Source organism: Ischnura elegans, chromosome 2, assembly GCF_921293095.1.
Source record: "Ischnura elegans chromosome 2, ioIscEleg1.1, whole genome shotgun sequence".
Classification (NCBI taxonomy): Eukaryota; Metazoa; Arthropoda; class Insecta; order Odonata; family Coenagrionidae; genus Ischnura; species Ischnura elegans.
The window spans coordinates 1,330,181-1,354,397 of record NC_060247.1 but is presented as its reverse complement, the minus strand read 5'-3'; the positions used below and the strand labels follow the sequence as shown (position 1 = coordinate 1,354,397).

Here is a 24,217-nt window from a genome sequence, read left to right as displayed (position 1 = left end):
TCTGATATAATAGCAATGTTGGATTTTGAAACCCAAATAAACAGCATATCATCCAAGTATCCTGAAAGGAACTTGATTTAGGGAGATTTCAACGTTCCATCTTTAGATTGGGAGACGTATAGTTTCATTTCTGGTGGGAGAGTTAAAGTGAGCCATTGCTTCAAATAGCATCCGTACCTAACAGAGAAGAAAGTATTCTTGATTGATTAGCGACAAATATGCACTTGATATTTGGTAATAAACTGGAGCACTCTAGAAAGAAGGAATTAGTGATCAGTTGGTAGTAACTGCAAAGTTTTCTCTAAATGCCGCTGAAAATATTCAAAGGAAACGTTAAGTTTTCACCTTTAAAAGAGTTTAAGAGTTACCTGAAAAATGCTTTCCCCGCGCTTCAAGAATCAATAATTAAGATAAATGTAGAGGGTACTTGGAAACCATTTCTTTCGCTCGTAACTTCGGGAATATACCTAGTATACTTAAATGCATGTATTCCAAATATTATTATTATTTCTAACAGCGTGTGGTAGTATAATTTCTAAGTATGCGTAACGTTTTTTGGACCGTGTGGTGTGCATGTGGGAATGCAATAGCTGGTGATTGATCATCCCCTGCAAACAACCTAGAGGTGGCTCGCAGGGTATTATGTAGATATTTCGTCGAATATGCGTATTATGTATGCGTCGAATATGCGTAAAGGTGTAAAAAATGAAAAAGCTACTTTCACATTGTTTGTGGTCAACCAATATATTATAGACGCCGATGGTATTTTTGGTGCTTTGGAGAAGAGACAAGAAACTTATATACTTCAGGGATGTATGAAATCCTCTAAAGAGATTTTCAAAGTGGAATTCTTTATGAGATGTAATTCGATTCAATTCTTCAGTAATCACTTCAATTGAAAAAGTTTTAATACCAAAGCGATGGAAATATGGTGAATCCTGATTAGTTAGTTAAAAATTGTCTTCAATGTTTCTAAACAATTGATTTTCAACTCTAAATCGTCCATCTAAAGTTTGGGCTGTTTACAAGTGGCAGGAAATGGCGATATCAGTGTACTTTCCAAATCAATTGTCATTCACCGCATTGGATGTCAACCATCACAGGAGCTGACGAAGCCCACGCCGAGAGGATTCAACTTTCTCGCAAGACCTCTTGAACCGCGGGGAGCGGAATTTATGTTTCTTTGAGCCTCGTCCGTTCATACGTAGAGAGAGGAACCAAGGACGACCCTTCAATTCGAAACACAGGACAGTCAGCCAAGAATCCCACTCCAGCGCTATGCATAAGTAAGACTTCAGCCACATACCTCAAATGACTCTTCTTCCTCAACATCTATCAATGCGCCAATTACCCAAACCAATCCATTGCCCGATCTTATTTCTGGAAACGCACTTGGCTTTCACAGCTCGATCGCAACTGACGGCATGAATAGTGTAACTCTAAGAAGTGTGCCGCGTCTCAATGCGCTGTTGGACCACAAGGGAAGTTCAGAACAACGTATAATTGCCAATTGCAATGGCGCAGAAGGAGGCAGCACTCCTGCATATCTATTGTAGGAGGCTACCCAAGGAGTATTTTCCATTGCACTGACTCTAATAGCATTGCATGTGCTACTGGGAGCACGGCTTTAAATAGTAAATATACCAAACCACCGCCTAATTGCTCGCCGGAGTAGCTTTTCACGCAATAATAGATATAGGAATGCAGATTTAATGTATATAAAAGGACTATCACGCTTCTAATCGGCCTTAAGCGATGAATATTCACAGAAGTAATATCCTTGGACATGCTGCATGTGACAGACAAAAACAATAACGCAATTTGCGACCTACACGGAGATGGTAGCAAGATCTCTCGACTATTTACATAGTTTGATTTGAAAGTGTTATTCGTATTTTCGTTTAATCTTTCTATGGAATTTATTTATTGTAATTCTAGCGCTTTGTTACAGTCTTCCGACATAATTAGAAGTTTTTCTCTAGCCTCAGCTTGTTAGTGACCTACTGGTGCACGATACTATCTTGCGAGTGAGTGCTAATGTAAGAAATAAACGCGATGACATTCACCATTTAGATACAATGGGATGCTCTCATAAAGTTAAAAAGGTAATTCTTTTACATGTCTAGACAAGTAATTTAAAGTTATTAACGTATGCAAAATATGACCTCATAGTTCTCAACATTCTTGTTACTTCAGATCTTCAAAGTTCGCAAACATTACTGAATTCTTTCGCACTAGATGAACGCCCTGTGACGTCAGAATGCGAGTAAGCAGATTCGCTCCATGGCAGTATGAAAACAGTAACGACGGTAACAAACATCTACGACGATACTGATTCATTACTTGAATGGTGTGTTAAAAACAATTGTGAATAGTTTAAAATTTTTTACGGTGCGCGTATTGTGCAAAGGCTTACTCCGACTTCGTAAAGACGCATTCTGGGAACATTCTGAAGGTAGATTCATGGTCGCTTATTTCTTCTCCAGTAATGAATATTTCCCGGTGCGGAGTTGAGAAGCCGCGAAATTGAAGTGTAACATAAATTCAATCAACAATCTCGTTTGCTAATAATTAGGGATGGTCGGATCGGATCCAAATATCCGCGGATATTGCCCTTCATCGGATACATCGGATCCAAAGTCGCGGAAGGCATCGGATCTGGATCCGAAATTTGGTAATGATGTATTTATTGCATATTTCGATATGATTATTGAGTCAAATACAGAAGCTTGCATTCATTTGCTCGGTCGTTTGCGGAAAAAATAATGCTAACTCCATATAATTAGGGATTTCCTCCTATTGAGTAACAAATATTTCATCTGATACATAAAGATCAGTAACAGTGCTTGCAAGAATGGTAAAAAAGCACGACTCATGAAGTAACTCTAACCACTCTCTTCTAATTCACAAAGTATCTCATCGATTTAACCTGCATGGCAATTTTCTCAACCTAGTAGACTTCCCTCAGCAATAGATTCCAGCGTGTAATACTTCCTGGCTGCTCATCCCATTGGTCGCCCACAACATCCGTGTACCACAGGGAACTGTTCTCGGGCCATATTCATTTCATCTTTTTACTGACGATCCCTTGTACATCCCTCTCAAGCCCATGCCATTTTTACGCTGATGACTGCAAAACTTTTAAGCAAATCAACAACGTCGCAGACTGCTATGACCTACAGGATGTATTGAACAAGGTTTCAGAGTAGTGAAACAACGGGAAAATCCGTCTAAACACCAATAAATGCAACATAATTTCCATTTCGCTAAATAAAGTCCCCTTTGATTTCAGGTACGTACAGTTTAAACTCCCTTTTCCTCAGTCGAGTCTTCACCATCAAAGACTTAGGTGTTTCAATGGATCAAAAATTAAATTACTGTGAGCATATTGCAAAAATTAAAAACCAAGCTATGTCTCTCCTTGGCCTCCTCTACCGCTTCTCAGAAATTGCATTGCGCGCATATATTTCAACTATTGTCGTTCCCGTTATAACGTATTGCTCCCCCATTTGGACCATCTCAACCCCATCCAATATTTTTGCTCGAAAAAGTGTGACATTTTTTAACAATTAAATAGCTGCGTTTACTAAAATGGCCGCTTAGAATGTTAATACAAGTGCAAACTCCTTGTCACGCATATTATCGCTACTTTTGTATTGACCTAAGCCGTAAAATACATCGATTTTTAAATTTTATTTCAGCCTGAATGAACTCCTATTTACATTTAGAATAGCATTTATTTCTGGAAAAAAGCATTTTTGACTCTAGTGTCCGATGCATTAAAATTCACAGAATATATTTACTCTCTCTGCTATGAGTCAATGCACTGCTAAAAATCATTATGAAAACAAAGAATGGCATATGTAGAGTGCAGTGGCGGCTGGTGGTAATTTATCCAGGGTGTGCAATAGTGCAGAGACAGGGTAATTAATTTGTATTTTGTTAATTATAATCCATGAGCATCATATTTCGTCGTAATAAAATACCTGCTAGATATACCAATGGTACATACCCTTAAAACTGCACGAACATAAATAATATAAGCATGCTAATGAAAACAATTAATCTAACCACACTTTATACGTAACAGTAGGTGAAATTCCTTCCCTTCTTCCGAGGAAACTTCTCTATAACCTTGTCATTGGAACCTTCGATACCATCCTGGAACTTTTTTTCAATTGATAACATCGCCAAAGCAGTGAGCCTGTCCTCGTCCATCTGGCTGCGTAAGAATGTTTGAACACGTTCAAGGGTTGAAAAAAATCCTCTCTGCTTCAGTAGTTGTCATCGGAATTGTCACGAGAATTTTCAGTAGTTTAGTTGTTTCACTGAATGCGTTTTGAATTTTATTGTCAACGATGAATCCTAGGAGAGCAACGACGGTGGAGACTTTCCGAAATTCTTCGTACATGTATATTATATCAAGCTCAGTTCTCAAGCTCAATTTTCAAATTACTCATTGGTTTCGAAGTTAGTAGAGATTTGCGTTCTTAAAAAATCCGCAAATTTTTGTGGTATAAACAATTTGTTTCATAAAAGCTGTTAATAATAGATCTGGATTTCATAGATCAATATTCCAAGTATTTGGAACGAAAACTACGAGAATACTAAGCGTTCAAAGCTGGGCAACTTGTTTTACGCGCAAAAAACGGGTATTTTTTTAGAAAAAAATGAATTGAAAATACTGTGGCGCGAGAAATTTGTTTAAGTAAATGATCCAACGTATAAATAAATTCCCTTTCATATGTTTTTTTTGTTGCATTGAAATCGATTGCCTCGTTTGGACGATAGAGCTCCTCAAACTCGGGTGTCTCACTTTGTTTTTACAGACAGTAGGATCCTGGGCGCAGGTAGCGTAGGCGGCAGCTACACTACCTGCGAGTCACTCACCATACATACGCTTGCGAACTCGCGTTGTTTCGCCGTATGAACAGTGCATGCCCCCCGCTTACCTCGTCCCGCCGGAGCACACTCAAGCGATCGCATAGACCGAATTTGCGGCTGGCGCAATGGCAGGGGATCGCACACTTGCAGAGCGGTGAATTCGCCAAGGAGACAGCTGTATCGTTCGGAGCTTCATATCACATCCATAAGTAGACTGGATTTTTATCCTTCTAGTTGTGAAGGCAAAGTTATCTTTCATCATTCATTTATCTTTGGGTGTGCACTTGCAAACATGCGTTTATGCACGCGCCGCCACTGGTAGAGTGTAAAAAAGAGTAAACTCCCGCTGATGTATCACTATAGTTTTTATTTATACGTAGCTCAGCACAGAACTGTATTGTTGCAGGAAAATAAAAAAATATGTATAAAAATTCAAGGGGAGACATGGCTGTGGCTGTGTGAGAAAACCTACATATGATGTTTATTCAGTAAGACTAGAAAAGAAAAGGTACACTCTCTGTATCTGTGCATGATGTAGGAATAGAAACCAAAAATTGAATAAGCGTGAATAGATGCAAGCAATCCACAATACAAGTCCACTTGCGCCGATGTTGCTGGGAATACTTAATTGATGGAGGCACCAATCGAATTGAACAGCCCCCGACAAATACTTATCTTGCTTATTAAGAATTTCTTCCTCGATGCTAATATTTATAAAACGCATTTAAAAAATGCTTATCGCGCACATAATAATATTTTAGATGCCTATGGAGAAGAAGAATAAAGAAGAATTGGAGACATCAGTTCCAGAAACAGATTAAAGTTAAATTTTGAGAAAAATGAGAGGAAAATTAAAATTATTTCAATCACAGAGTACAACGTAAGTTTTAAATTATGACTGTTGAACTTATTTGGAATGTATTAATGAAAAAACAATGTATGCTGGTAAAGGTAAGAAGGAGCTTTATTTGTTTATGGAAATCTCATTTTTGCAAAAATTGGTTATTATCTGGTCATGGTACTCATATTTTCAATGAATCAACAATATGAAGCAATTGCATTGACCTGAAGATTTTTCGCCAAAAATGTAACTCTGGTTCCTGAAAATGAATTCTTTTCATTTCATTGAAGCCTGTCAAGAGGGAGACACTTCGTTGGATTTCGCCTGCGAACGTGAATCGTTTGTTTACTCTCCGGGGTGTTCTTGTTTCACGGGTCGGCTTTGCGATGAAGTAAGATTTTCATGTCTTGGTTTTCACTGCTTTTAGTCCCCCGTTATTGGTACTAATGTTATTACATTTACTGATTTTTTAGATAAACCTTGCGCATGATTACGGTTCTTTACAGGCTAAGATTTAGTTTCCGATTCATTGGATATCGTGCATCAATAATCGAAGCATGTGCGTAGCGGTCATTTGCAGAGGGATTTCTATGGGCAGCCTGTTTCGATCTCTTTTCTTTTGATTCGGAGTTTTTATCTCTTCCTACACGACGTGTTCATTCTGAGGTTGGGTTTCATCAATTTTCACTCCCGCGTCCGCTTTCAGGGATTCTAATAATCCATCCCTCTCCCACTTTTGTGCTTGTCATCTTTGTGACATGGCCGCTCATGTCTTTTATGAGTTAGTTGCAAAAAATATTTTGTAGGTTTAATGAATAATTCTCGGGTTTCTAGCCGAGTAAGAAAACCTTTGGCTGACGTTTCAATTTAGCCCTCCACTGTGGTCCCCAGAGCACTAATTATTACGAATTCCGAGTCTTCTGCTCTTTCTGCGCTCAAGCCGCTCTTGCCACGACTTCCTTCTTTCCATTATTTTCCGAGTCAGCCAAAATTTTTAGTACTCAGCTAGAATCCCGAGAATTATTTATTAATATAACTCCCCGAGAAATATCAATGTTAACTGATTTATTATCATCCAATGAAATATCGCTACCTCAAGTGCAAATGCAATTGATTTCTCTGCCGACCGACTCGTGCAGTTATGCATTGGTGAAAGGGGAGAGGGCATTGAATGTAAATATACTTGTTTCCCACACAAAGGTAGTAGGCATTGTGTCTAAGAAAGTAGCTATTCACTAAGAAAAATTACAAGGGTTGTGGTTGCAGTGCTGAACCCTCATGTAACCTGGTGAATATAAAAATACTTGTTTTTATCAGGTAGGGGAGTGAGGGGCAAGAGTCCGCATGGGGCAAGATTCCTTTCCCGAAATATTTCTCTAAATACCGAGATGATCCCACTTGTGGTCAATCAGTTTCATTGGCGTAACCGAATGAAACACAGGGGTGTGTTCAATGGAAGGCAACGAATGACAGAACGTGAGTTTTTCTTATTTTTCATTTTTACGCAACGTTTATCTAATTTGTAGGACCGTGTAATTTTTATATGTGGTTTGGGCGTTTATCTAACTGACATTTTTGTTTAGCGTTCCTTAATGTGTGTTCTCAAAAATGCATAGAGTTACCTGGTTTGCAGCTCACCATGTGATTGTGTTATGGCGTTTTAGGTGTACCAAGTGCCTTTGGGGTAAGAGTCCTGGGACAAGTGTCCACATGAGGACTCTTGCCCCTCGGGCGCTGTTGCCCCGCCCCACTTTATGCCATTGCTTTTTTATGACCTCACAGTTTCTGCCATAAATATAGTATGTACTTTATTGATAATTTTAATGAAAGGAAATGCAGAAATGTTACAGAGAAACTGATTGAAAAGCATTATGATGACAAATTTTGGAGGTAGCTACACTGAGAACGAGCAGTGGAGAATCCATATGCTCTATTACAGATGGACTAGAAATTGATGAATTTTCTCTGCGTAAAAGTCATAAAGTGGTCTTTGAAATAGAAATTAGGTATGTCATTTGATGATTGGAAATTCGGAAAATATTGATTTATTCCAGAAATACAAATGCCGTTTATTCGTAGATGTGCATCATACTCCCTGTTGTCGTCCCAACCCGTGTACAGACATGAGTGAATATTCCCCCAGCCCTTATTTTTCCGAGAAAGCATTTGAAAAATAAGTTTGCAAATGTAGAACCTCCAAGAACTTTATTTATAACGAGTGATTTGGCATTTATCAATTCAAACATTTATATTTATTGGCCGAAACATGTTTAGGAAAATGGAAAACCCTCCGTTGATGATCCGGTGTTTCTCACTTTAGATCTCCCATGTTTCCCATCCTACCATATAATTTTGTGAGACTCACCTCATCCGTATAATGTTTTTACCTTTCCAACATAGCCCACATTCATTAGCTCTCTTGAAAAAATTCTTTAGCCCTCTGAAATGTTTGAGAAAGAAGCAACTGTCGGTAATGCAGCAAAGGGGTATTAGACGCGGTATTTACTCACTTGGTCCATACGCCTTTAGTGAGCCTAATTTCCTGCCTTCATCGGTTACAGATAAGTTGGATCGAAATCCAGGAGGATAAGAAATGGTAAAAAGAGGGAAAAAAAGGAGATAAAATGATCGTAGATGGCGGAGAAGCCTTTTTATTACCCTCTAACATTTCTCCCTTAACTCCTTCCCTACAGTCATGTCCATTTAATCCTTTTCAACCTTCCACATCTGAGAATACTTTGCCTTGCAGATATCGGAAGGCACATAGAGCATTAGTAGCGCATCGAAAACCATTGCAAGCGCAAAATCGGCGTAAAAACTCAAAGCGGTCTGAATTATTACGAGTTTATCCGACACCCTGAAACTAAACTTGAAGATATCTAAAGACAGGGATCGAAGTACTAATCGGCGGTTTGTGGACGGCAAACGGCCAAATTCACTTCACCGGAAATACTGATTATGTCTTAGGAAGTTGTGAAAAAATGTAATCAGAGCCATCCATTGTTGATTGGATAGTGTGTCATGAATGCAAAACATGGATAAAAGACCATCGCACCGCATATTCTGGAAAGCGAAAGTTCTCATGTGAAAAATGTGATTAGGACTCTTGCCCCATGAAGGGAGGACTCTTGCCCCACGCGAGGGGCAAGTTTCCTATTTGTTTTTCTCTTATATTTTCATAAATAACGGCTTTTCTTTATTTTTTCTGTTGCAATAGAAGAAAGTATTGTTGTAACTGTAACAAAGAATATATTGTGTAAAAATGAAATTTACTGTTTGAACCGGAATGCATAATTTTTATGATAGTTTGTTAGAGGCGTATTCTTGCCCCTCATTCCCCTGCTCTTGAAAGTTATTGTAATATTTTTAATTGAAACTATTCCCATCTTTTTTCTCATTTCCGGTGCATCGCAACAGCAACTGCAGCTCTCAGAGTCATCAAAAAGCTTCGAGATATGGCGCGACACTCCCGTGCCCATGAGTTTGACTGTTTACTTCTTCAACTGGACCAATCCTAACAAGCTGAGGACGAACGAGAAGCCGGCTTTCTCCGAGATGGGGCCTTACACGTTCAGGTACGGAAATCATCTTCAGTTGTGTCATTTGAATCCAAAAGTGAATTATCATGACTGTGACAAGAGGTGACGGAGTCATCACAAGGTATGTGCTCGGGTACTGGCCGTTATCCGAGGGAAAAAAATGCATCGCATTTCTCTTTTGGGCATAATCGGGGGGGGGGGGGTTAATCGGGTTCGATTAGTTCGGGAATCCGATGGCGTTGGAATGAGCAGAATTTGTAGCCGTCGATAGCGAAGGCCGTGTTTCAGAATGCTTTGATTGGCAATGGTGCTGCAATCTCTGCTAACGGCACAAGTGGAAGTAATGGGAGAATGTTTACACTTCCATTCAACCGATCCTTGCTCGGCACTCAACCGTGTCAACTAGAGGATGCACTGAGAAAAACTTCACGACGCAAGTCAGTGACGGAAATGAAATAGAAGTCAACGCAACGGCGCAATTGATATTTGAGACGATTCGTGAGCGACGAAGAGATTTCCAGCCCCTTCCAAGTGATTAGTGAATTGTCACATTATACAGCATAGCCCAGAAAGCACCTATTTTCTTCAAATGCAGCCGAAAGTTGATGGGAACCTTGGTGGGATTAACCTCAGCGTCAGCTACATATCTTATGCGATGCACCTTATGTTCAAATTCTCGTTGAAAAGCGAATAACTTTAGTAAGAAAATAAGTAATTCTGAATTTCCCCCGACCCTCTCGTTATGGTTCGAATTTGGTACTGATTGGAATTTCTTTCATTGCTGTGGCATTTTTTAGTGTTCCCCCCCCCCCCAAAAAAATTTCTGGTACCCCCCCCCCAGAAATTCCTCGAACTTCCTCCGAACTTATCCGCAGAACTTAGCGCGCCAAGAACTTTTCGCGCTAAGGTTTTTTCGCGCAAAAGGCCCCTGTAGCAAAATGCTCTGTCTCGCAAAATCCTGTCTCTGCAAAATCCTGTCTCTGGAAAATCCTGTCTCTGGAAAATCCTGTCTCTGGAAACCCTGCCTCTGGAAACTCAGCCTCTGGAATCAGCCTCTGAAACAGCCCCGAAACAACCCCGAACCAACCTACCTGCAATGCAAGACTTATATAGGACTACTGCGGAGAAATACTTACTCCTTGGCAAGCAAGGGGAAATCGGTGCTAAGGCCTTAGTATTGCACTTGGAGTGAGAAGTTTTACCATTGTCCTATCACAACTCTCTCTCCCTCCAACACCTCACCCCAGTATCTCCTTCCCCTCCATGTGTTCCAATGAATATCCCTCTGATTCGACTGATGTCTCCAACCCAGAAGTTGAGGGGAAACTTCTGGGTGGTATGCTGTTGACTCAAAAACCAAGGAATGGTGTTTTGCGGAGCGGCCGTTTGGCCACGACCACCGAGAGACAAGGCCTGAGCGCTGAATCGTGACGTCACGAGTCGTAGGCGGACGGAGGGAGTAGCGAAGACTGCCATTGATAGCGCTGATTGGTGGGGAATGCGTATGAAAACCAAACGATATGTGAACAGGCATTTCTCCGGTTACAATTTTCCTTATATCATATTATATGTAATTACATTTAAATGATGTTAACAGCAAATCCCTCCCTCGGGAAACATAATTGTTTCGACTGGACCAACGCCTTCGCCGAAAAATCTTCTTTGAAGAGAAACAGCTTGCTTCCAAATATATTCGAAACCTCTAGAATATCATTAAAAGTCTTATATTCAGTAAAACATTTTTTACACATCAGTGGTACTTATAACATAGAAGTCATAGGATATTTACATCCTTCACGGGGCTTCTATGTTTTTAGCATCGCTGCATTAAACGATGATGGAATAAAAAAGTTATGTTCTTACACATGCGCAAGATTAGGATAAAACTAGATTGTGCTTCTGTTAAATTATATAGGGATTGTTTTGATTAGACCTATCTGCAAACTATAATTTCATGGCAATTTATGCACTAAATGGGGCGAATTGTAGCCTTTTAAGAAACGGTGAACTAGGATTTGCTGCTTTAAAGTACCTGGGTAAATTGTTTTGAATGGAAAAATACCATGTCTTACCTGATAACACAGAAATGTAGCATATAATGCATTCAGTTGGGAAAATAATAGTTTTTCTTATCGATCCAGTTGTTGCGAATACATTTAAACATATGGACAGAGTCAAGCCTTTTGAATAGTGGTCAAGAATGATGAGAAGGATGCGGATAAACTATACTCAGCCTTGGTGGATTGGTGAAGAGAGATACTGCCTTCCTGTTGATGGATTTGTTTTCCATTATAATACAAACCTCATCCAGACCAACTTTTTCGAGACCAATGATGACTTTCTTCAAAATATCTTTTAGAACACAGGCTGACAGAGTGCTCACGGCAAAATATGGACAATATCTTTAAATGAATATAGTAAGTCCTCTACCGCGAACACATGAGCACTAGAAGCTAAACTGCTGGAGTTATATGCAGGTTCTACTATACATCTGCCCTTGTAGTCAAGAAAGGGTTTCAATTGAACTTCATCCATCATAAGGGTGATATAACGCTCGTGGCTCTGTAATGAGATAATCGGTGCTTCACGTAAGATAGAAACCCATGCTCATTTTGCTCATTAATTGGACCAATTTTAAAAGAAGAGCAGAGCCGTTTGATAGTAACTGGATGTGGGAAAACCAAATGACCAGAATTGCGAGCAAATTTATGAACTTCGGGAGATATTAAAAAAACATTGCAGCAAATACAAATATGTCACAGATGAACCTTACTTACCTTTTTTCTGGAACAAGAGACATTTGTGATTTGATAAAGTTATTCAAAGGTTGATTTGCAGAGTCTTTAATTTTTCATTCTTCCAGTAGAGCTACAATATCGCTATAAATATTTATATTATTTGTGGAGTTTTAAAATTCTATCCAACACATCATAGGTACTTTTCATACATGAAATAGGCTTGAACAAGTGGAGTGAATTTGCCTATTGCTTTTAATTCCCTTTTTCAGTGGTATACTTTGATATTATTATGAATGTAAACTATTAATGAGTAAGTAATAAGAGGTGGTGCACACTCTTCCAAATGCTTTAATATTATAGCACACGGCTTCACGACCACATCCCAAAATGCTGAATGCTTATTCATCTTCACCAGAGAATCTACGTTTCCGAAAGTCTAGCTTTTTCTAAGCCTTATATGCTTCCTGAGTTTTCAAACTCTCAGCTAAAGCAGCTTACACAGTAGCACTTTCAAGACGCTGTTCCCTCATTGATGGCGCATCCCTGGTCTGCTCTGAAGTGGTAAGGTACCCAGGGCAATCAGGGAAGATCCTTGGCATGGCACCATCCCTCAGTGTTGGGCTGTTCAATGGTACAGCCAACAGTTTTCCTGACTTCTCATCGAAGTAGGAGCTTTAATGAAGCACATCTTCAAACAGAAAATGCCGGATACACACCTTAAAAATAGAGATAATTTTATTGGTAGACGGAAAATCAACTGTATTTCAAGTGAAGACTACCTTCGTCTGATAATGGTGTAGTAAACAAGATCTTAAGTCGGCTTAAATAATTCGCTGTGCACACAATGGTAGTTAGATTAACAATATTTGATCTAAAATGCAAACTTATTGTTAGACATGGGCCATATTTGTCTCGCTTGTAGGTAGCCCATCTATTCATCCCGAGCGTTTCACATGTTTCCATAATTTATAAACTACTGAAGAATCATTCATTAAATACCCTCGAAGACTTTTAGATTTCGCTCTCCAAACAATCGTTCTCAGATTAACACGATTAGTTAGTACATATTACCTATGTAAGAACTACTTAATGCAATAAAATCTTCTTTTCTAAAACAGTAATACTACCCTATGCATGCGTAAACATACAAATAATGTAAAATACCATCGTAGGCATGGGTCATATTTATTACACAAGTAGGTATCTCATTTATTCATCCCGAGTGTTTCACATGTTTCCACAATTTACTAATAACAAAACTATTCATAACGCCCTTAAAAAATCAAGTTCTTCTTAATAACAACACCTTAGAACACGAGGATAAGCGCCGTATTCTATTTAGCGTTGATATTCGAGAATTTCAAAGACATTTAAGTACTACGAAATAATTAAAACCATTAATTATTCAAGCGATAACGCAAATAATATTGAAATCAACCTGCAAATACACTCGAGAGTAGAATTGTTTCAAGAAACCATGACAATTCGTCTACCGGTAAATGCTTATATCAAATATCTTTTTAATTCACTTTTAATGACGATCAACATTTACATTATACTAACATTTCCCTGAATAATAACGCCGTCCAAATAGAAAGAAAAAGATAGTAACTCACCTTGGGATATTTCGTCGGCTGGAAGTCTTTTCTTGGAATGGTAAGTATCCATTTCCTCTTCGTCTCTTCGTCCTTAGGAAATTTGAAAACGCACACTTTCGTTACCTCCGTGCATTTTCCTCTGCACAGAGGCAGACAACACTAGTACACTATTTGCTCCTAAGACAATTCCGAAAGAAAAAATCATCACCGGAGTTGAATCCGCCATCCGGAAGCTGCCAAAAGGGATTGCAGATGAGATAAGGGAAGACGTTGGGAGTATCCTCCGCAAATCAAGACCACCGAGACCAAATATAACAGCTGCAGAGATACGAGCGTTGAGGAAGCTCCAGGACAATGGTAGTATTCTCATATTACCCGCAGATAAAGGGAACGCTACTGTTTTGATGCGAAAGGAAGACTACGAAAAGAAAATATTATCTCTTCTCCAGGAGCAAACCTACAGAAAGATGAAGGCCGATCCAACAAGCAAATTGGAACGAAATACCAGGGCCATCATCAAGAGTTCATCCATTCCAAGAGAATATCAACGAGGCCTCCTCCCTTCGGCTGCGAAACCACCGAGACTATACGGCCTACCAAAAATCCACAAGGAAAACGTACCTCTGAGGCCGATTGTGAGTCAAATCGACGCCCCAACTTACTGGCTATCCAAATATCTAGCCCAATCACTCCAGGAATACGTTGGACGGACTTCATCGCATGTGAAGAACTCATCCCATTTTATTGATATTCTTAATACGGTCTCCGTCACAAATGAAGACATCATAGCCAGCTTTGATGTGGTGTCTCTGTTTACAAACGTGCCTATCCAAGAATCAGTGGATATCATCCGACGACTCATCTCTGAAGGCATCCCGAATGACTTTCCCAAATTAGTGGAATATTGTCTAAGAAACTCTTATTTCTTATGGAATGGGGAATTTTACGAACAAACAGAGGGGGCAGCTATGGGGTCTCCACTATCTCCAGTTGTAGCGAACCTTTTCATGGAGGATTTCGAAGAAAAGGCCATCGCGTCGTACGAAAAGAAACCATCGCTCTGGCTGAGATACGTTGACGACACGTTCATCATTTGGCCCCATGGCGCCGAAGAATTGCAGAAATTCCTACAGCATCTCAACTCGCAGCACCACGCCATCAAATTCACAATGGAAATGGAACATGATGGTCAAATTCCCTTCCTGGATGTTTTGGTAAAAAGGAAAAGAAATGGGCTCCTAGGACATGCCGTTCACAGAAAGAAGACGCATACTGACCGCTATCTGAACGCTTCTTCGCACCACCACCCAGTGCAAAAAATCTCCTTGGTGGCAACATTAATACATCGTGCCTATGCCATCTCAGACACCGAGTCGCTATCTGCGGAGAAGAAGCATCTCATTGAAGTGCTGGTAAGGAATGGCTACAGCAGTAGCATGTTGAATAGGAGATTTGTGGAGCAGGAGAACAAAGACGCAGCCCCAAAAAGGACCTCTGAGGAAGAGAGCCGGCCTGAGCCGGAAGCATACGCCACAATTCCATTTGTGGCGGGCACATCAGAAAAGATTGCCAGAATGCTCAGGAAACAAAACGTAATTACACGTTTCAATTGCGTGGAAAAGATATCTGACATGCTACCCGGAGCGAAGGACAAACTCCCAGTGGACCTTTATGAGGGTATATATCGGGTGCCTTGTTCATGTGGCAAATATTATATTGGCGAGACCTGCAGATCATTGAAAGTCCGATTGCAGGAACATCGGAGGGCTACGAAAAACAAGCAGCACCAACTCTCAGCCATATCTGAGCATGCTTGGAGTGCACCTGGGCATAACATCCTCTTTGAAGACGCCAGGATAATAGCTAAAGAGAATAAATACTTCCCTCGCTTGATCAGAGAGGCTATTGAGATAGCGAAAACGCCCGCAAATTTCAACCGAGATCAAGGCTACAGCTTGCATACTGCATGGAAGAGGATTCTCCGACCACCAACAATGAGAGATGGACAACCGGCCAATGAGAGAGCAGCAGCGGATCAGCAGCCGCCGCCGCCTATATAAGGCGGAAAATTTTATGCCTATAAAAGGCGAAAAATTTTTCCAAAATTTTACCTTCGACCTGAAGACGCCGAGTGTAATTTCGGCGAAACTGTTGTCTTCAAAATACAACAAACGCGGTGAAGAAACCCGAATAGAATGGAAAGTTCAACTGCAAGCATTGTCGGAAGGCGTGGTTGATAACCTACGGCTCGTGACGTCATACAATTAGAAGGCATCAGCGCTCAGGCCTTGTCTCTCGGTGGTCGTGGTTTGGCAGGGGCAGTGACGCATCAGTGGCGCAGTAGTTGAATTCGCCTGGCTACCCCTCGGCTCCCTGGAAGAATCCCTCCCCTCCAATCCTCTCTTGTCCTGAACAGGCAATAGGGATGGGCGGTTATGAGAAAAAAATCGGTGTTAGGTTAACCGGTTATTTTGAGTGATAAGAATACCTGAGTACAATAACCGGACGAAAATAACCGGTTATATTCAGGTTATATAACCTAAAGCATTACGTGTTGCATATCTTCTATTCTTAAAAAACCTACCGCATTTTTGAACTTCGTCTTCCTTCTTCGTGGTGTAGTTTATCGTAGAGTCTTGCTTGTTTTTCTATTAGATAAGCAAATTAAAAACCGGTTGTTTTTCGATGCCATTTACCAGAGAATTAAATTATTTTTGCCATAACCGAAAAATAAACTGACTCTTTTGATTCCCGCACTCTCTCGCGAACCGTTGGAACTTCCAGCACTTTTGCCGCTGCCACTGGATGAGGTTTTCCTGCGTCTCTACCGGCCACAGAGAACATTAAAACCGGTATTTTTTGATGCAATAGAAAAACCTAGTGGCCGGTTAAAACCTTGGCCACGAGTACTCGTTGGCATAACCGATGGCAGGCGGGAGAGAAAAAACCGGATGAGGGAGTACTCGTTAGGGAAACCTATCGCTGTGGGAAGGTTTTTATCAATGGAAAAACCTAGTGGCCGGTTAAAACCTAAGCGACGAGTACTCGTTGGCATAACCGATGGCAGGCGGTTATGGCAGGTTACAGGTATAGGTTTTTTCAATGCATCTCAACTAGTAAAAACTGTAACGAGTACTTGGTTATTCCCCAGTTATTGCAAAATAACCTGAGGAAAATAACCAAGGCGTTGGAGTAGCTATTGCGGAAGTTAAATGGATATGAAGTACATGAAATATTATATTAGTTTGTGAAAGCATGCCTGCCATGTGACCAAATTCAAAAATACAAATATGAATATTGAAAATTCGGGGGGGAGCCGGTACCTCCTTAGCTGTTTATACAATCAGGATCGAAAGGGTCGTAGTTCCCCATAAAATTTCAGTGGGGGGTGTTATGGACCCCATAGCTTTTAATAAACTTAGTTATATTCAAACACAGTCATGGTTAGGGGGTCCGGCCCCCCCCGGGTGGACCGTAGTCTCGTTAGAAAATCTGGGGGGTCAGACCCCCTTAGATCTCTGTTATAAATTTAGTTATGTTAAAGAATGGCTGCGACATTGGAGTGGCTGGGGAGTCTCAGGGGACCCGGCCGCCTATAAAAATTCTGGGGGGGTATGATGACCCCCCTAGTTTTTCATGTTGATTTTGTTACTTTCAAGCACGGCTGTATCTGGGGGCGTCCTGGCCCCACAGAAGGGGTCGTAGTCCCCCATAAATTTTTGGGGGGGACGGGGGGGTAATGGCCCCCCTAACTTTTTCGTTTTTGACTCAGTTACATTCAGGCACTGTCATATTTAGGAGGTCCGGCCCCCCCTGGAAGACCGTAATCCCGCTATAAAATATGGGTGGCGGGATCCCCCCCAGAATTTTTATAGGCGGCCGGGTCCCCTGAGACTCCCTAGCTACTCCGGTGTCGCAGACATGCTTTATGTATAGCATAGATATATAGCATAACTAAATTTATAACAGGGAGCTAAGGGGGTCCCGCCCCCAGATTTTCTAGCGGTACTACGGTACTCCAGGGGGGGCCGGGCCTCCTAAATATGACATTGCTTGAATGTAGCGGAGTCTAAAACAAAAAAGTTGGGGGGCCATAACCCCCCCCCCCCCCGAAATTTTAAGGGGGACTACGACCCCTTCCGTGGGGCCAGGACGCCTCCAGATACAGCCGTGCTTGAAAGTAACAAAATCAACATAAAAAAATTAGGGGGGTCACCATGCCCCCCCCCCCAGAATTTTTATAGGCGGCCGGGTCCCCTGAGACTCCTTGACACTCCGATGTCGCAGACATTCTTTAACATAACTAAAATTATAACAGAGATCTAAGGGGGTCTAACCCCCCAGATTTTCTAACGAGATTACGGTCCTCCCGGGGGGACAGAACCCCCTAACCATGACTTTGCTTGAATATAAAAAAGTTTATTAAAAGCTAGGGGGTCCATAACAACCCCCCCCCCCTGAAATTTTATGGGGAACTACGACACTTTCGATCCTGATTGTATAAACAGCTAAGAGGGTACCGGCTCCCCCCCGAATTTTCAATATTCATATTTGTATTATTGAATTTGGTCACATGGCAGGCATGCTTTCGCAAACCAATATAATATTTCATGTACTTCATATCCATTTAACTTCCGCAATAGCTACTCCAACGCCTTGGTTATTTTCCTCAGGTTATTTTGCAATAACTGGGGAATAACCAAGTACTCGTTACAGTTTTTACTAGTTGATATGCACTGAAAAAACCTATACCTGTAACCTGCCATAACCGCCTGCCATCGGTTATGCCAACGAGTACTCGTCGCATAGGTTTTAACCGGCCACTAGGTTTTTCCATTGATAAAAACCTTCCCACAGCGATAGGTTTCCCCAACGAGTACTCCCTCATCCGGTTTTTTCTCTCCCGCCTGCCATCGGTTATGTTAACGAGTACTCGTGGCCTAGGTTTTAACCGGCCACTAGGTTTTCCTATTGCATCAAAAAATACCGGTTTTAATGTTCTCTGTGGCCGGTAGAGGCGCAGGAAAACCTCATCCAGTGGTAGCGGCCAAAGTGCTGGTAGTTCCGACTGGTTCCGACGGGTCGCGAGAGAGTGCGGGAATCAGGAGTCAAATTATTTTTCTTGGGTTATTTTTCGGTTATGCAAAAAAAACCGAGTACTCAGGTTAACCGGCGTCGAAAAATAACTGGTTTTTACTCGGTTAACCTTCTGAAAAAACCGGTTATAAATAAAACCGGTTATTTTCGCCCATCCCTAACAGGCAAGCCTCTTCTGCTCGTGGACTGGTCGGGGACACATGTCTAGTGAGACATGGCAAAATTTAGAGCAATTATTCAACTGGTATTTAGCTGGTAATGTTTCCTCTGGGATCATGAATTACTATCATTATTTTCTGTAATACTTCTGATTTTTGAATACTCTACTTTGAATAGATATCGAACGGTAATAACTCGTAAATTGTTTTTGGCTACCTTTTTCTTGTGAGCTGTTTTTCTTGTTTGTGGAGTCTTTCCCTGATCCAGCTTGTAACCGACGGTTGGAGTATTTCCCTTGTCTGGGCCTACGTGAAAAATCAACTAGATTTACGACGTAACGTCACATATTGGTAGCAGAGTTGTGGTTCGATTTCCTGTCCTCTCGTCGAGGTCTCCGAGTGCTGGACAATGGTGACAATGCTCCACTATTTCTCCACTTTTTGCAGTTTCTGGTTGTTTTTCCTCTTAAAAGTGAGTTATTTTATGTTCCATTAAGTGCTTTTTGGTTCGTGTGGGATTACGTGACTAGTGCTCTCGACATTTTTCCTCGTGGTCATATGCCATTTGACATTTTTTTTTCGTAATGTTCTTGATAGTTTGGATAGCAGCTAGTTATTCTCGCACCCCTTTTGTACTATTGGATTCTTCTAGCAGAGATAGATAGTTTTATTTCTCGCTCTCTCTCTCTCTTTTTCTCGTTGTCGTCACTTCACTTTTCAAAATGCCTGGAGGTACTGGCAACCCGTACGATAAAACTTATTTAACCACGGGCGAGGATCGTAAGGCTAGGAATAAGGCTAATTTGTCCGATGGAAGTGAAGTTTCTAATAATGAACTGGAATCTTCTTTAGAAGTGGTTCCACCTCGCCCAACGCACGAGGAAAGTAGTGAGATTCACGTCTCTCACGAAATGTCTGCTTCTCAGACATTGCCAGTTTCTGAAGCGTTAGTAATTGTCAAACAATTACTCAGTGATTTTCCGCCATTTGAAGTGTCAAACAGTGAGAATTGGTTTAATTTCATGTTAAAAGTTAATGAAATCGTTTCTTTCTCTTTGGTTCCTCTGTCAACGTTATTGTACCTTGTAGTATCTAAACTACCTGCCAGCTCTCGTCATTTTTGGTTGTCTATGTTAAACTTGAATCTCGCATGGCCGCAAATCACAGAAAAAGTTTGGGCTAGAATTGTTAGTGACAGAGAGTTTGATCGCTTGATCACTACGAAAGTTAAGAGATTTCAATTTCCACGTGAAACGCCGCACGATTTCGTGTGTTCTGTGCGTAATGCCACTCAGGTGTTGGGTTTGCAGTATTCCGAGTCTTCTATTGTGCGACTCATTATTCAAGGGTTAAATCCTTTAACAAAATCTGCAATTATGTTCTCAAATTGAAGAATTGGACTCTGTTATCACGCAGGCTTCTAAACATTTAATGGACTGTGCTGAATATTCCAACACTTTCCATCGTTTCTCTAGGAACACGTCTTCTGTTGCCTCTTCCAGTGCGTCTAGGGAAGTTTCTTTTCCTATAAATTGTTCTTACTGTCATAAACCTGGCCACAAAGTGAACGAGTGTCACAAAAGACGACGATTATCTCAGCCTGCCGTGAGTTTGATGAGTGTCCGTGACAAGTGTTCGACTCGATTTCCAATATTATCTATTAATCTTCATTCAATGCCTTGCCAGGCTTTAATTGACACTGGCTGTTCTGTTTCTCTGTGTGATGAAGATTTCTTTGCCTCTCTGAAATGTTACCGGAGAAAGATTATTCGTAAGAATGTTGACGTCGATTTAATCACGGTGTCGGGGCAGCCTTTTCATATTAATTCCTCTGTCTCACTCAAGGTTCAAATAGGCAAGTTTTCTTGGAACCACGTGTTTTATCTAGCTAAAATCCCGTTTCCCGTGTTACTGGGTGTGTATTTCATTTGTAATTCGAACCGGAAGTTTCCGCCACGTGTCGTCGCTAGGTCGACAAAATGGCCGAAATCGCGCCTTTTCCGGGGACCGTCTTTTGGTTTTTATTTTACTGCGCGTGGACTGTGCATGCCACACGAATCATTAATGCATTTTTTTAAAGCTGATAAACGTGGCCATGTGACTGTGTAATGTTCTTAGTTTCATTTTAAGAAAATTGCTGCCAAAATGGCGTCCAAAAAGTGGTTTTTCGAAAATATTTTCATACTTTCCTCTCCCCTCGACTTAATTTCAGGTTTAAGATAACGAAAATGATTATTATATATGCTCATAACATTGTTTACGAAGTGATGTTAACAATTCTTTTTCATCGTCCTTGGTTACTGAGAAAAAAATTAAAATATTCCGAAAATCACCGAAAATTACGATTTCCAAAAGATTAACACAAGATTTTGTCAATATTTACCTGACCGATTTCTTTCAAACTTGTTAGTTACATAGAGCGCAGCATTGTCTTTCAGAAAACATAAACATCTAGTAAATGATTTAATGGATTTAACCGCAAAAAAATAAAAATAGCGGGCACTACACACTTTTTTCAGGGACTGGTTTGCTTTTTATTGTATTACTCTCGAAATATGGTTGTCATAGGGCACATTTTTATTAGACATGACAGTAAATGAATGTCACCATATAGTATCGTCATCTTTAAACCCCCTGAAAGTCCCTAAAAAATTAAAATTTCCAAATAAGTAGCCTTTTCGGGTACTTTCGTCCCAATTACGCCGCTTTTCCAATCCTTACCACTCATCGCTACGGAATTGATGTGGACGATTGATGACCGCTGGCAGTAAAAACCTATAAACCCCCGGTAAACCCACATACACCCCCCCCAAAAATAAAATTTTCAAATAAGTCTACTTTTTCGGTACTTTTCGTGACTATTCCACCGCCCCCAACGACTCATCCCCCCGAAATTTATGTGAATGGATGGTGACCGCCAGGAGTACACACATTTAAACCCCCGGTATCCCCGTGAAATCCCCCGCAAATGAAAAATGTTTCATTTAGTCTCCTATTTGGGTACTTCTCGCAAACATTACGCCGCACTACCCGTCCCCTCTCAGCTCAAGATCCGGAATATTTGGTGAGGGCGAGCCACCGTAAACCATACGGGAAAAAATACCAGAAAACCCCCGATTACCTCATGGAACATCGCCGAAAAAATATAAAACAAATTTAAACTCGCCTTTTCGAATAGTTTTCGACACAATTTAACCAGTGCCCCTACCACTTATTAAAACCCCCGATAACCCCGTGAAACCTCCCAAAAGATTTCTAATAAATAGCCTCTCCAGGTAAAAGAATCATCAGACCACTCTTCCGGTCCCCTAGGACTTATCGGCACGGAATTTATGAGAACGATTTGTGTCCACTGGTTTAACACAAGTATAAAACCCCCGGTATTCCGTAGGAACCCCCCGAAAAAAAATGAAAAACTTGCCATTAAGTCTTCTTTTATGGGTACTTGTCGCCACTATTAATACAATCATCGCTACATGATCACTGTGGACTTTTGGTGACCGCATGCATAACACATTAAAATATCTCATGTTAATGCTGTCGTCAACAAACTACGCAGTGCCGGTTTGACGGTGTGCGAGGACAAGGTTAAGCTTGGTGTGGAATCACTCACTTTTCTGGGCCATCTCATCACAAATGGAACCTTGCAAGTTGATCCTGAGAGAGTGAGACCAATTGAACAATTCCCAGTTCCCAGATACTTGAAGGAAGTGGCCAGATTCATTGGACTTTGTGGGTTTTACTGCAAGTTTATTCCAATGTATTCTGAAATTTCTATGCCACTGAATCGCTTGAAATGTAAAAATGTTCCTTTTCAATGGACAGCCGTTGAAAATGAGGCTTTCTGCCAGTTGAAGAGAGCTCTCACCAATCCACCAGTATATCTTTCCCTCGATTTGACGAGGAATTTCATTTATTTGTCGATGCCAGTAATTTGGCGGTTGGTGCCGTTCTGAATCACAAAGTAAATGGTGATTTTGTCCCTGTGGCTTTCGCTAGTAAGGCACTCTTGGAACATGAACGTAAATTTTCTTCTTATGAATTGGAGTGTCACGCAATTCATTTTGGAATTCAAAAATTCAGTGTTTACTTACAAGTAAAACCATTTCACTTGTACACTGATAATGGTGCCTTGACATGGCTTTTCTCTCATCCTAAGCAGTTGGGCAAATTAGGCAGGATGGTGCTTAAATTATCCTCTTATAAATTCACTGTGCATCATGTTCGAGGATCATCTAATTCTGTCGCAGATTGTCTTTCTCGCATTGAGCCATCCTCATCTACAAATAGTCAATCAGTTGTGGAATCAAACACTCATAAGGAGTCAGCTGTTCCTTATTCTTGTGTGTTACATAAATTGCCTTTGTCATTTGTTGACATTCGTAAACACCAAGAAACTGATCTCGTTCTAAAACATATTTTCAATCAGATCAATAATAATTCCTTGAACGACAAAAACTATTTTCTGAAGGGACAGCTATTATGTTATAGGAATTCTAAAATTAAGCGAGGAAGAGCTGTTTTGCCTACGGTCTTGAGGCCTATGATTTTTCAATATTTTCACTGCTCTAGTCTGTCTGCTCACTTGGGCATGGCTAAAACTTATGATAAGATTAGCAGACATTTTTGGTGGAAGGACATGAAAAGAGAGGTTTATGACATGGTCAGAAAATGCCATCTGTGTCAAACTTGTAAACCCAGAAATGTTCCACCTCCTGGCATGCTATCCTCGAAAAATCCTTCTGAAGTTTGGGAAAGACTTTATATTGACTTTGTGGGACCTTTACCATTGACGAAAGGTGGACACCAATATGTACTTTCTCTTATTGATGGTTTTTCTAAATTCTGTTTTCTTGAGCCAGTTCGTAAGGCTACGGCTGGTTCGGTTGTTTCAATACTCACTCAAAGAGTGTTCAGCAAATTCGGTTTCCCTAAATATTTGGTGTCTGATAATGCACAAGTTTTTAAATCTCATGCGGTAAAGGAGATGTGTTTGCAACTGGGGGTTAAGCAAATTTTTGTTTCTCCATACTATCCCTGTTCTAATCAGGTAGAGAGATTGCATAGAAATCTAAAATCTGCACTTGCTATTTTGTGCAATAATGCTCACCATATGTGGGACACTATGCTGGCTGACTTAAATTTTGCCCTGAGCACTGCCTCACATGAGAGCAGTGGATATTCTCCTGCCAAAATAATTTTCGGCAGAGAACTTAAGCATCCTTTAATTAATCAGTGGGACATTCCAAAATCTTTATTTGAGAATGATCTCAGCGATAATGACAGACAAGCCTGCCTGAATCATGTTATTGCTAATTTAAAAAGGCCAGAAATAGGCATAAAGAATCCTATGATAAATCTC

General features: G+C 40.6%; 1 protein-coding gene across 4 annotated transcripts in view; it reads left to right on the top strand.

Moving 5' to 3' along the window:
• LOC124153321 (protein peste-like) overlaps window positions 1-24,217 on the top strand; it is a 172,572-nt gene that overhangs the window by 84,444 nt on the left and 63,911 nt on the right. For all 4 annotated transcript variants that reach the window (XR_006863619.1, XM_046526414.1, XM_046526415.1 and 1 more), the window contains one exon: window positions 9,143-9,300. Coding sequence is in view for 3 of the 4 variants with exons in the window: in XM_046526414.1 (XP_046382370.1) it covers window positions 9,143-9,300 (158 nt within the window). In the remaining variant the exon portion in view is untranslated. The remainder of the gene's footprint in view (window positions 1-9,142; window positions 9,301-24,217) is intronic.